At 40.7% G+C, this 15,219-nt stretch overlaps 1 protein-coding gene across 3 annotated transcripts in view; it reads left to right on the top strand.

Moving 5' to 3' along the window:
* LOC143376524 (A disintegrin and metalloproteinase with thrombospondin motifs 15) overlaps window positions 1–15,219 on the top strand; it is a 133,889-nt gene that overhangs the window by 100,148 nt on the left and 18,522 nt on the right. For all 3 annotated transcript variants that reach the window (XM_076826993.1, XM_076826992.1, XM_076826991.1), the window contains exons 7-8: window positions 4,523–4,721; window positions 5,693–5,900. In XM_076826993.1, coding sequence (XP_076683108.1) covers window positions 4,523–4,721; window positions 5,693–5,900 — 407 coding nt within the window. The remainder of the gene's footprint in view (window positions 1–4,522; window positions 4,722–5,692; window positions 5,901–15,219) is intronic.

Raw genomic sequence — 15,219 nt, 5'->3', positions numbered from 1 at the left:
GTTGTCTCTCGGTGATATTATTGCATTGTAATTCCGTTCACGTTCCTCCATACCGTGCCGTATTCCACCCCCTGCAAATTATAGGCCCGGCTTCTTTACTCGACGGGATATCGGTTTCGTTGGGACGATAACGAGTCTAATTTTATATAATGCTCGGGGACTTCATTACGCGCGATTGTCTTCACCTTCGCTTATCACGCGATTCATCTCCGTTTAGCAGAGGCTGCTCGATAATGTTGCTACTAGCATCGCCAGCCACGCGGGGGTATTTTTCATTTTGTTGCCCGCGCCTCGTGAGATCCGAGCGCAAAGGGGCTTCGTTTGCAAATAAAACGTATGAAGCTGTCAGGCATCGAACGGTTCGCGTTTCATGGTTACTAGTTGCAGACACTACCGTTTATCGGCATCGAAATCTCGCCGCGGAGATCCATCAAGCGTGCACGCACACGTGCACCGATCGGGCCGATGCTTAATCGATGCGGGCTAATCGATTTAACGAAATCATTAAGCAACCGTTCAGCCGTGATTCATTGGCACGCGTGAGATCAGCGACTTGCCATTCCATGCGCTGCCCTTGCGAAATTTTCGAGCGACTCGCGCGCGCTGAGGTCCTGGACGGAGAGTGGAGAGTGGAAAATGTGGGGAAATAGAGGAATGTCTCGAGACAGTTGGTAGTAATAAATTGGTAAATGTGAAAGAATGTATATAGGTTTCAAGATTAGAAGAACTATTAGGACTAAACTGGAGCTGTAAATATTCGAATGGTCGAACTATTCGAATAATTTGAATGATTCGAATAACTCAAATCATTTGAATGCTATGAATACTTTGAATAATTCGAATATTCAAATATTTCAATATTCAAGTATTTCAATATTCAAATATTTCAATATTAAAATATTTCAATATTCAAATATTTCAATATTCAAATATTTCAATATTCAAATATTTCAATATTCAAATATTTCAATATTCAAATATTTCAATATTCAAATATTTCAATATTCAAATATTTCAATATTCAAATATTTCAATATTCAAATATTTCAATATTCAAATATTTCAATATTCAAATATTTCAATACTCAAATATTTCAATACTCAAATATTTCAATACTCAAATATTTCAATACTCAAATATTCAAATATTTCAATATTCAAATATTTCAATATTCAAATATTTCAATATTCAAATATTTCAATATTCAAATATTTCAATATTCAAATATTTCAATATTCAAATATTTCAATATTCAAGTATTTCAATATTCAAATATTTCAATATTCAAATATTTCAATATTCAAATATTTCAATATTCAAATATTTCAATATTCAAATATTTCAATACTCAAATATTTCAATATTCAAATATTTAAATATTCAAATATTTCAATATTCAAATATTTCAATATTCAAATATTTCAATATTCAAATATTTCAATATTAAAATATTTCAATACTCAAATATTTCAATACTCAAATATTTCAATATTCAAATATTTCAATATTCAAATATTTCAATATTCAAATATTTCAATATTCAAATATTTCAATATTCAAATATTTCAATATTCAAATATTTCAATATTCAAATATTTCTATATTCAAATATCTCAATATTCGAATATTCGCAACAGCCCTAGACTAAACAGAGTATAAAAATTATCTGGACTGTGGAGACAATTAAGATTACTTGAATGGTCAAATCTATGACTTCTATTAAACGTATTTGACTATAAAACCAATCGAAATAATTAAATAGATCTATCAGTCATATTGGAACTATCAAAATCTTCAAGATTACTAGGAACATCAAAACTATCTATACTCTAAAACTTCCCAAAACTATCAAAACTAGGGACGAATTTCTTAAACCATCGAAACCTCGAAACATCTCGAAACCCAAGGAAGTTACTTATTCAAGTTTCGAGAATTTAAAACTTAGCTCCAAACCTACCCCTAATCAAAACCATCAAACACTATTTACCTATGCTTCCGTTCTTCTTACTATTTATGCCAAACACACCAAGTACGTGTACTAAAACTGTCCTAACATCCAAAGTGTTAAAACTCCAAAGGCAGCCAGGACCCTTGCAACCCTTCTTCTCCGTCCGTTTCTCTCGCGCGTCATTTATTTACAAGATAGACGCCGGATAGCCAACAACGTCAACACAGTGTGCAGCAAGCGATTGGAGGCGCGTTGAGGCCAGCACCGCGCTGGACACGGGAGGAAAATCGATCGCACGTCCCGAAGATCGGATAGCCGCGGCATGAAAGGCGCGAAGGACATCAAGATGAATCGCGGGCGCCGTCAGGACGTATCGATTTCTCTCAAAGTGTCAACTGCGCATTCAATTAGACGCGCATGATCATTGCCTCGATTCCGCGGCGATACTCGTGGCTATATCGGGAACAGTTGCGCGTTGTTTTCCCTCGTTCCCAACTGGGCCCCGTCCGAGCCTCCTGGCACAAAGGCATTTTTGTCCTCCGCCATTCTTGTTTCGAGCCAACCAAGGCGGAAAAATCCCGGCTCGCTGGAATCCCAGCTATGGGCGCGCGCGAGTGCAGCTAGGTGGAAGTTGTACGCAGATTGACACAGTGCAAATGGCAAAAAAGACCGTGTCTCGTAAAAAGGGTAACGCGTAGCCATCGATGAAACGAGGTAACAGGAAATCAGTGTCGAGCGCTCCAAGGCTTGAGACACATCAAGGCTTACAGCGTATCAGGACTTTCTAGCCTTACTTGCTGCATCTACATCGCACTGTATACCAACTTTTTCGAAATTTTTCACATCCCGCGAGTGGTCGATATTTTTCAGATGTTTCGTAGGTGATAAATATTTCCAGAAGTTTGCGGGTAGTCGAAAATTCTGGAACTGAACATTCTGAGTTCTCAGTTTTTTTAAATTTTAGAGACCCAACACTGTTTAGACTTTCAGAAAATTAGGAATTAAACCTTTCATGTTGCACTGATTTTCCTGCTTGTATCTCGGAGATAACTATTATCTGATTAACTTTGAGCATGGCCGGATCAAGGGGGACGTTTTAAAAAAAATGGACTGAAAATTTGTTTATTGCCTCCTTTTTGAAATATTATTACTATTAGTAATAATTAGAAATCGCGCTAGAAGTTTATTTTAAAATATCTTTTCCATATTTGACCCATTTTTACTATTTTACTAATGTATTACTCGAACTGAAACTCCTTCGTATCTATAAATAACTAATAATCGTCAATAATAAATAATTTCGTTTTTACTTTCTTCAATGTTGAAATTTAACAAATTCTTAAATTATTAAATCGTGATAATTAAATGAACTGAGATTCATTTTTGTATGCTCGTTTCTTGTAAATATATGACATTAGGTCAATTTCATCAAAATTTACTTATCCAAGTAACTTAACAAATTTCGTATAAGAGTTAAAACGAACTCCGTGCTTCGATTATTCTCAAAGTGACATTCGGGGACCCCCATCGATACGTTCGATACTTCTAAAAAAAATATTAACGTAAAAAAAACACCAAAACCAGGATGGAAAATCCTTCGTCGTCAAAACACGCCAACGCCACTGAAACTGTTCAGTTAGAACCATCCTCTATATTCCGTGATAAAAGTGGAGGCAGTCTGCGCTACACTGTGAGCATTGTCAGACACTCTTCGATTTATCGCATCGAGCTTCAGAAAAAGTAGATCCCTGACTCCGGTGTTTTCACTCGATCAGCTCGAACGAGAATTTCTACTTGCTTGGAAATGATTAATGATTTACGTCCGTGAGACGACGGAAGTCACTTTTCAGACAGATCGAGCAGAACGTCTGTTCGTATAGATGACTTCATTGCAGCTTCTCGACGATCCCTCGCTGAAATTCATCGAAAGATCGGGCAAATAATTTAAGCTACTAGGTCTCCAAACCTATCTCTATCAATTTTTGTCATCCTTTACGTATTATAATTTGAAAAATGAAAATCACTGGATTGAATATTCGCTATATAGTCACCTGGACTTAGGGGTCGTCCTTAAATTACGTAAGACTTTTGGGGACAGTCAGGTAGCGTTTTACGTAATATTTTTTTAACCTAATTTTCAATAATTACAAATTCTATGATTAATGTTCCGGAAAAGTAGTTTGAGTTTAAATTTCCCGAAACCGAGTTCGATGAATTATGTAAACCTTTAAAAGAATTTTAATAACTGAAGAAATTTAATTTTAATTTTAAAAAGTATTACGTAAGAAGGGGCTGCAATATGAAATCTTAGGAATTCTTACATTGGGGTAGGGAGGGGGTAAGAAATCGCCAAAGTTACCCTTACGTAATTTAAGGACCTTATTCCGGTATAAAATTCTTTTGAAGATGTACAGCCTGCAATCAGGGGACAACTATGCAATATCGTTAAATCAAAGGGGGCCACGATAAATTGCAAAGTGTCGAGGCTATTCCAAGAATATTCTTATGCGACCATTGGATAACGTTTAATCGAGCCATGTTTTTTTCTACCTTCTTCTTCTTTTTTTTTGCAGATGACGACACGCCAACTCCCATTTCAGACGACACGTCCGGCATTAAAATTTACGTCGGTGGCCGGTCCCGCGAGCGCAGATCTCTGACGGAGAAAACGTTCGTGGACAGCTCGCAGAGCGACGAGGAGGAGTACCAGCAGTTCGTGGGGCAGGGGGAAAGGCATCGAACTTTTTTACGAAACGACGACAGATACGAGAGGTGATACATATCTTCCTACTTAATTGGCGATAAAAATCGCGGCATGTTTCATTCTGCGTAAAAGCTGGATTCTTGGGATTGGAGTTGAAACGTAATTCGTTTATTCTAAATCTTCGTCTGATCAACCCTGATCCGCCCCTCAGATTCCCAACTCAATTTGTCCCTGGATGTCAAATTAACAAAATGGTAAGAAAATCAGTACAATGAAAAGATACGTAGTTGGCGTTAAAAATTCTTTTATTGAAAATAAAAAATGGAATCTCTTTGTATTCAGGCATGATTTGTCTTCTGTTTGTCTCCAAGTCACTTCAGTGATTATTTGATTATTTTACATTTAGTAGCCAACTGCCAGATAAATCATGCGCCACCTCGCTCAATTTCCATTTTAATGTATAAATTCATAGTTACTCATCTGACAACTGGGAGCTAACAAGATTGTAAGATCCCCCCTAAGTAAATGTCTTCTAGCTCATATATCACTGAAAGTTACACGCCTCGAGATCTGTGGTTAAGATCGAGTTAAGATTTAATCAAGATTCGTTTGAAACCTCGAATCGTAGCACCATCAGGCTCGCAATTAGCCTATTGCCATGCGTTAGACTTTAGTCCAGGGCGCAAGTCATCGTAAATAGTTGCACTCGAGAATGTAACAACTATCGCCAAAGTAATTGCATCACCTAAGTTCTTGCTGCACGGATAAATTACACTATTAAAAATAGAATCATTTTACTAAGTCCCTCTGAAGTTCCAACGTTATTTTCGAATTAGTTTTAATCGTTGATTTTAGAAGATTGTAAATAGTGCCATTTAGAAGGTCTTGTTTCAACCTAGAATAGAATTCGTCCAGCTTGTTGCCCCTTTTTAAAAAGTCTTGTACTCGTAAAAAAAACAGCAATTTAGACACCCAATGATGTAGCCCTACTCCTAGATTGCAAAGGGCTAAAAAACGGCACACCGCTTGAAAATTACAGATACTACTCCGTAGAGAGGAGACGAAATGAGCCAAGCGAGGAGTACAGCCAGGACTCGGAAATGGAATCGGATCCCTTCGTGACTTGGAGACCACGCCGAGCCCTGCCACGTGAATATTTCATCGAGATCATGGTGGTGGCCGATGCCAAGATGGTGAAGTACCATGGCAAGGGTTTGTTCGGCTACATTTTGGTCCTGATGAGCACGGTAAGCATTTTACCTCCGGCTTCTCTTCTATACAGGGTGAACTGGATGGAACCAACTTTCGATTTTCGTTGAAACGAGAGTTTCAAGTTTCATAAAGTGAAATTTAAGGAAGTAGCTTTCTTCCTATCCTTCGCTTACTAAATTAGATTCCTTTTCTAAAGATATTCTTCCATTAGAAACGTCCCCTTAAGTAGCACAAATTCAAACAGAGTGATTCTAGAGACGAGATCATCTAAAACGCAAGTGGGACCTAAATAAGATTTTCTGGATTTTCTTCAAAGAACAGTCTTCAATTATGAAGATTTCTGGGGGGAAGAAGAATGACGCAGGGCTCGCGATACACCGTGTATAAGGGCCTGGTATTTATTACACAGCATAGGTCTGACATTCGTTTGAAAAAAAGGGCAGAAAAAAGGGACAAAGGTCGACAGCCCGCGTGGGTGTATCACTTTGTCCGAGCATGGTTTCGGTGAAGAAAAAGAGAGGAGCGAGGTTAGCTACGACGCGAGCAGGATTAAAGGAGGTAAGGATCCTCGAAACAGCGGCGGCTGTGTTCCGTGGGATGATCGATCTTGTAAGCCAGCGGGATCTGTCGCGAGCATTAAATATTATGCAAATGGGCCCGATGCGTTCCTAGTTAATTTCGACCGTCGAAAAGGTAGCGCTGGGTACCTTCGATCATCAGTCATCTTCTGTGGCAACTGACTGCGGTACTAATTCAATTGTGGCTCGAGAATCTTCGATCGGTGGAGGCTTCGACCATCCTCTAATTTAATCAGTGGATGGCAAATCGGACGAAAAACCATATTGTATTTTCTTCTAATATTTATTTATTATCCTTGCCTTTCGGCTTTGGATGGCTTCCGCTTACACCTTCGCTTACATTCACATTAATATTCTACAATTATTAATCTCCAGGGTGTGAATCTGAACGCCACTAGGACCTAGTAGCTCCTTTGTAGACAACTGGTGTAAGAAAAACAAGAACACATCCCATAATATATTACAAATTCGCCACTTCGAAAATTAACTAAAGAATCAATGAATATGAGAACTCGATTTAGGAATTAGTGATCCCTCCTCCCTACCTCCACTGCAAACTCATAATCTCAGAAATACTTCTATAAAAATGTTCGATTCACTAGAATAGAGGGAAGCAAATTCCAAGCCAGCAACGGGCCAAAGCAAACTTTCCGCTTGCAAGATTAGAAACTGGAGATCTCGTGCATTGCACCGCACAATTTCCTGCGCGGAGTCGGTTGAAATTAATGAATAGGAGAGTTTCGTTTCCGCGGCGCGAAACGCGTGGGTTGCCTTTCGCAACGGAACGAAACAGCCGCGGGGGTCGTTAGTCATCTTTAATTAGCGAGGCGGGTATTCGAGTTTTATGGGCGAAATTTTCAGCGGGAGCGCGGGATCGGCGTGACAGCCACCGGGCTGGCATAATGGACGTCCCTTGTTGAAGGGGAATATAATCTGTCGACAAAGGTGGATCGCATTTTCGCGGCGTGGCCGGAGATAACCACTGTGCCGGGGCTGACGCCGTGGACACTTAGAAGCCGCGTATCCAACGGGCATAAATTTTCAGCGCGGCACGGTTGAGATGGCGGTTGCGATTCATCATCGAAAGAATAGAAAGTACAACTTGCACCTTGAGGATTATAAATCCTGCTACCGAGATACGATCGCCGGACCACCTTTTAACCACCTTTAACGCCACGTTGACATTTCGAGCTGGCCACTTTGGAGCTCCAATTCAATTCGATACCTGCCGCTTCCAAGCGACGTAAATCACCGATCGCAGTGTATGTACAAGCGAAGTCGTTTGCTCGAGTTGCGTCACTGGACAGTTTGGGGACTGGGGTTCAGTGGAGTTACTACACTGGGGGAGCGAAAGACACCCTGAGAATTTTTTACGGTGCTAAAGATTGATTAATTTGGAGTAGAGTGGTTTGTTTGGGGTTCCGAAGTGTTTGCCGGTCTTTTGAGTGGTCAGTGACAGATTTAAGGGGGAATTTATTTTACGCCCAAAGATTCGATTTTTTTTTTGGATTTTATAATAGTTTGGGGTTACGACAATATATCAATATAATATTAAGGTGAAATTCGTAAAATTCCCAGAGTTATAGGGGCTTAAGGCCGCAGCGTGGTACGTAATCGTTCCTTCAACCCTTGTATCTAAAGAGCTCTGCCTGCCAGCAGAGAAGAGAGAGCTGCCCAATATGATTTTTTTTAAGCTGAGGAAGGTTTCCTCTATGGTCCTGGTATAGCAGATTAGGGGACAGTTACAGAAATTAATCGTTATCTACCGTAACTTCAGTCGTATAGGTCGTAACTGCATGAAAAACTTTAAACGCGATCGGGCGCACATTTTTCTCAAGAACTACTGGACCGATTGAGCTAAAATTTTACACACAATCAAAGTGAATGTGTACCTATTGCCCGTAGCAGAATTATATCAATAGTTTCAACACAACCCTCCCACGCCTTGTTTTAGTTCAAGAAAAGTCGAAAAAATAAAATATAAATTTTTAAACAGCTGCGATTTCGGTAACAATGCCCGGACTTGGTTACATCTGCTACGGGCGATAACTACACTCATATAGATTAAAAACATTTTTGGTACTTTCATTTCCGATGACTAGCACGGCCGCAATTCGTGCGCCCGATGGGGCCGATGTTTGATAACATGACCTGCTCTTCAGCGTGTAACTTGTACAATTTTCAAAATAATGCATTGCAAAAAATTGTGTTGACAGTTCGAACACTACTAAATACGTGGGCGAAACCCCTGCCCTGTAGGTGCGATAGGTTCTTCACAATTAATTTCCAAATATCACCTTCAAAAACGAGTGTCTAGGGTGTAATAAGCGGGCGGGCGGTGAGCACAGGTGGCTCATCCTTAAAAAATTGTATCCAAACTATATGTTTCTTTCTTTACTACTACATTTAGCCCATTTCTAGTAAACTACCTCTTCATTTTCCCATAAAAATGGGCCCCTGAGAACGTTTTCCACCTGGGCCTTTTTGCTTAAATCCGCCACTGTGAGTGGTACTAGAGTATCCCGCGATTGGGCGGTTTGGAGGAAACTTAAAAATGCAAGAGTACTTTGTAATTAAAGATACACACAATTCCACAATTTCAGAAAAATGGACATAGAATATTTGTGCAGTAAGCCATGGATATATGGCTCTCGCGATGAAGTGAGTATTGAGGATTCACGAGGGTCATAAATAATAGCAGTACTTCGCGACTGGACGTGCAACTTATACTGCACTGGAGCGCTTGAAGTATCGATGAGTACCTGGTATGAATAATTACGTAGCAACTAAGTAATTGCGTGCCAGAGAGGCGATTACTGGAAGGATGAATAAACAATGGACAGTATTGTTGGCAGGAAGTAGAAAAAGGGGTAGCTATTTGAATTCCTGGCAGCGTGTCCGCGCGAGGATCGCGGCCTAACCCAGCTCGTTTGCATTCAATCAGTCCGATGCAGAAAATGAAATTTGCATTCGAATCGAGCTGCCTCGCGAGGAGAAAGATCGATCGGGCTGTGCGTGCACTGTGGGATGAGCAATTATATAATCGATAGTCCAGGATCTTTAAATAGCGCGTAACGTTTACGATCGCGGGGCACGTGGGATGTGTCCCAGTGTTAAGTGGACTCGTGCACCACTTTTCCCACTTGCGAGCCCCGCGCTTTAATTTATGCCTGCCGGGCTGGTTTCGCAGGCGGCGCCTAGCAGACCCAGGAAATTAGACGACGGAAAGGTGATCCGTCTCGCTGCGAAGCTTCCTTCCACGAGATTTGTGTAATTGAAAGGGATGAGACCAAAAATATCGCGAATTGCCGCGCGATTATTCACGCGAGGCACTAAATTCGTTTTCAAAGGAAGTGGGTTCAACTCGTCGGTTGATTTACTCGGGTGACCTTTTTGCAAATTGCGAATCCTATATTTCTGTGAAACTAACGCGGGACTAAGGGTTGGGATACTAAGCTACAGGGTGCTCGAGAAGAACCTGCGTTGGTTTAGCTTCTAAATTCACAATTTGAATTTATCTTATTCAATCTAATTTCAATCCTCATCACTAGTAAACTTCACTGATCAGAACACCCCTATTCTACTTGCACAAGTGTCTCTACGAATTACTAAAAAATGAGTAAACTTGGTAATAATAATAATTCTTTATGGCACCAGTAGGTATCAACCCTTCGTGGTCACTGCTTCTTATAATCAGAAATTGATCACATGGGGTTCACTGCACCCCAGCGTCATTTATCAGTTACCATTTTCGCATTTTTGAATCGTTTAACTTTCCAGTGATGAATCTAATAGTATTTTTTCTAGAAATATAAATTTTTATATGACGAAATATGCAGTTGAAAAAATAGCTGTAGAAAAAATCGATTTTTATTCTTAAAATTCGTCCAATTTTTAACTTTCAATTTCAGGGTCTACAAATTTACAGAAATATAGGCAAAGAAAAAGAAATTGCCCGGGGTGCGATACACTTTTGTTTGACTAAAAGTGATGCACTTCCCCCGTAGATTCTAAACACCACTATTTTCCACACCCTGAACATAATTCGCAGAAAGTGGAGTGTATGCAAATTTCAAGTAATTTTTTTATAGAACCTGTTTGCGCGAAGGAAATTAAATTTCGGAATTCAACCCTTCGTGAACGGCTATCGCAGATATATATCACAGATTATTACAGAATAATGGCACTAGGGGTTGGTAGAAAGTCGGAGGAGTGAAGAACGGGGAAGGAAACTCGATCGTTGCTTGATAAATGAATGATTCATGTAATTTGACGGTTAGGCTCGTCATTGTCAACCAGGTCATTACCATCCAGTCGGTCGAGCGTCCCACGCGAATCGGACCACACCTCAGAGGAGAGGGCAACATCCCACGAAGCGTCCGGGGCTCACTTTCACGTGCCCACGCCCGTCATTCATCCGACGATTCAATCAGCTTTCCTGGCTGTCGATCGTCCGTTGATATTCATGACTTCTTTCTTTTGCCAATCGATGAAATCTAATTTGACGTTGCGTCGAGGGGCCGTCCCGATAAGCCGAGTGGCTGTCGTACGTCTTTCGAGACGTCTCGTTACGGGACGCATGACGCACAGCTGGCCCATCCTGTCGTTATTATTTACAGCTTCGAATGCTTTCGTTTTCCCTTCGGTGATCGATTCGAACGTCGACCGACGTCCAGCAACTCTTCGTTCTGTAATTTCGTATTACGAAGCCCAGCGAAACGGCTGGGTGACTTCCGTTCAGGCTGGGACCATTGCGAGAGATTCGTGTGATTTATGAAGCTACGCATTTGTGGGAAAATCGTTTATACGGGGTGTGTGTGTATTAGGGTGGTGCTTATTGCACCCCAAAATTTTATTTTGCACCGTGTCAATTTGTTCACCCTTATGAGTAAGTAATCTGGTATTTATTTAATTTTTTTCAGTTACTTATTGGGGGTTGATACCCTCTTGCTTGGGAGATGCAATTTTCTTCCGGGAGTTGGAATATAAAATCTTAGGAATTTTTGTAGGGGTTGGGAGGGGGTAAGAAGTCGGCAAAATTACCTTTATGTAATTTAAGGACGACCCCTAACCCAGAATTTATATCTGCAAAACAGTGGCCGTTTCGTCAATTATAAATCTTCGAATTCTGAACTAACCAATCGTGTTCACCGAAAATTATTTCCTTAAATAGCAACGGAATGAATGACTGCTTTTATACTTCATGTCTATGTGAATATTTGATGCTACAAGGAAGAAGAATGATCGAATTACAGTGTCAAATGTTTGGTATCAATATGAAATAGAAGACGCTGAAGAAACAGCAGTGCATGCAAATAACAGAATATTTATATAACGGAGTGACATAAATAATGAAAACGGTACAAGCGTAACGAAGTGTTAATGATATTATAGTAGCAAACTGCCAATGATACCAACGCCAACTGTAATAAAGCGCAAACAAATCTGGGGCACGAAAGATATTGCTTCTTAAGCGTGGGATGCGGCATCCCAGAGTTATAGTGGACATTTAAACATTCAAGTAGACAATTCAACATCAAGTCGAAAGACACTGTCACCTTTCTGGCGGTACTTATGAACATTTTCCCAAGAAATTCTGTTTTCTCATCACAAATGGAAAATATGAAGGACGTAGAATTAGTCGCTATAAAAAATTACCTTTCCCCTAAAATTAGGCTAATTTATCAAGACGATCAACTTATATGAAACTAATCAATAAAATTAATGAAAGGGGCCAGAAATATGCAAAAAAGCCCAGGAAAATCCGTTCTCATAGAAACTCTAAATAAAAATCACCATTGACACGCAGAATATTTTCAGGTAAATTTTTTTTTAATTTTCCAATTCTACAGTGTTTAGTTACACGAGAGCTCCCAAAGTAAGCCGTTACACTGTGTTTTATTAAGGAAAGTCTGAATGAGAATTATCATACCCCACTTATAATGTTTTCAAAACGATTTCTCACTGGATTATTGCAAGTAAGATCTCATATGAAATGAAATAAGGGAATCGTGCTGCTAATGGTAAATAGCTTAGAAAATCGATCACGAAACTGCCAGACGGAGGACCATTAATCTGTTGTTTGTTACAAAAAGTCTGAACAAGAATTATAATACGCTAAGAACCATTTCACCGCGTTTCCAGGACGATTTCCCACGCAAGAATTTCCCGTGGCGGACATTGCAAAGCGCATTATGCAACCGCTACTTCCGTGGCTATAGCTCGTGCTTCTATTAGCTTTTCTCCGCGCGGGACTATCGAAATGTGCCACGATTCTTCTGTCCCCGGATAATCGGAGAGGGTCGGCAGTGCATCGAGCATAAATTCACCTCAAAACTCGGTCACTCGCGGAAATCACGCTAAGAGTGCGCGGAGTTGCTTGTCGCGCGTAACGAAGATGCAGTTGGGTAGCTGTGTAATCTTATCACTCGGTTGTAACGAGGCTGAAAGCTGTAAAATTTAATGGCCCCCGAGATTAAACGCTTAAGTGATTCTTCGGAGCGAAATGTATACGAAGTAACTCCAAATAAAGGAATTCTTTGCGTCGTACAATCCTCCTCCTCACTACGCGTATCTGCTATCTAATACTGTTGCCCTTAAGCCGCGCTCCCACTTGCGCAACTCCAGTGAAACAGAAAAGGGTTGCCCTTCGAATCAGTGCAACAGGAACCACGAAACTGTCAAACAGATCAATCTGAAAGACACGTTGATAATTAATGCCGAAGAAGAATAAAATTTAAAAATCGTCGAACTTCAATTTCTAAATAAAGAACCTAATTTCCAAGCTGTGAATAACTATCATTTTATTGGCTCACTTCTGCGAAACGATTATGACACTTTGCGTCGTTTAAATCACACTAATGATTAATCAGTCGTTATTTATTTCTGTTACGTTTGATTACGCCATAAGAAAATTGCCTATAGCGAAGCAGGTCGTTTATAGTTTCCCAAGTCGTTGGAAATTCGAGGCGATGCACTGGCGCACCGGCTCGTGGGACGAATGGGAAGCGGGCAACGGGGAACAACCGTCGCCAGCGACGTCGATAAACATGAATTTTTGTCGCCGCTATAACCCATTTAACCATACCTGTACGAGTGTAGGACAGGCTGGCGGTAGATATGGACGGTGCTTAAGCATCACGACGCCGCTCACGGATGACCACCTCCATGGAAATGAAAAACTTGTCTCTTTGCGCGCGTCTGACATTGCGATCTCCTGGTGACACGATTGAATCGCCGTGTTTCTCGGTCGGCCCCTCTAACCGGTCCAGTGAGATTTCTTTCCGAGCCTTTCTTTACATTTTTACGCTCCTCTGATGCCCAGTTGATCAACCCCCTTCAGCTTTCGGAACGACCACCAGCGCGCGTAAACGACAATCGCTTGGTAATCATCTCTCAACTATTTGCGACATCTTTTCATTTCATTAAAGCCGGGTGTCCATGTGGAAGCTATGCTGAGTTTTAAAAACTTAGCTTCGATACATCTTTAGGGAACCGTCTCCACCGAAAGCTAAGCTAAGCTGCGCTATGTTGTTTTTCGGATGCTAAGTTAGCTCGAGGTAGCTACATTTCCGGAAAATCGCTCGCCAGAGAATCTCGTGCTACGTCGAGCTAACTTAGCTTCCGAAAAAAATACAGCACTGCTTAGCTTAGCTTTTGGTGAAAACGGTTCCATAAGGATTTATTGGTGCTATTTTTTTCAAACTTAGCACAGCTTAGCTTAGCTGTTGGTGGAAACAGTTCCATAAGGATTTACTGGCGCTAATTTTTTCAAACTTAGCACAGCTTAGCTTAGCTTTTGGTGGAAACGGTTCCATAAGGATTTATTGGCGCTAATTTTTTCAAACTTAGCACAGCTTAGCTTAGCTTTTGGTGGAAACGGTTCCATAAGGATTTATTAGCGCTATTTTTTTTTCAAACTTAGCACAGCTTAGCTTAGCTTTTGGTGGAAACGGTTCCATAAGGATTTATTAGCGCTATTTTTTTTCAAACTTAGCACAGCTTAGCTTAGCTTTTGGTGGAAACGGTTCCATACGGATTTATTGGCGCTAATTTTTTCAAACTTAGCACAGCTTAGCTTAGCTTTTGGTGGAAACGGTTCCATAAGGATTTATTGGCGCTATTTTTTTTCAAACTTAGCACAGCTTAGCTTAGCTTTTGGTGGAAACGGTTCCATAAGGATTTATTGGCGCTAATTTTTTCAAACTTAGCACAGCTTAGCTTAGCTTTTGGTGGAAACGGTTCCATAAGGATTTATTGGCGCTAATTTTTTCAAACTTAGCACAGCTTAGCATTAGCTTTTAGGTGGATCTCCGGCTTAACTGTAGTCCTTGCCACATAATACTCGGGAAAGCTTGAAATTCTGCATGGCAGTAATAAAGTGCTTCCTTGAACTGTCGATACAGCGGAAACTACTCATAGTTTTCAGCACGTGCAATGTTTACGCGTTCGATTCTTCATTGCCTGACTAAAGTGATCAGGCAAAGCGTTGTCGACGGACCCAACGCATGTTCCAATCCCAAACACGTTGGTGAGGAACAATGGCCTTTTTGTGGGCTCCCATAAATGCGGAGGAACCTTCGTCCGAGCGATTAGCCGTGAAGAACAAGTCGCGAGGCATCGCGAAGCAGCTTTATTAGATGAAACGAATCGGCCCTGATGCATTCAATTGGAGCACCGCCTCGGACACGTCGGCCTGACGTGTCACTCCGACACGTCTCGCTCTCGAATGGAGTGGTTACAACAGATTCGCGCGTACAGAACGGCTGCTTGCCCG

Source organism: Andrena cerasifolii, chromosome 14 (assembly GCF_050908995.1).
Source record: "Andrena cerasifolii isolate SP2316 chromosome 14, iyAndCera1_principal, whole genome shotgun sequence".
NCBI lineage: Eukaryota > Metazoa > Arthropoda > Insecta > Hymenoptera > Andrenidae > Andrena > Andrena cerasifolii.
The sequence above is the reverse complement of the archived record's forward strand: the minus strand, read 5'-3'. Positions and strand labels throughout refer to the sequence as shown.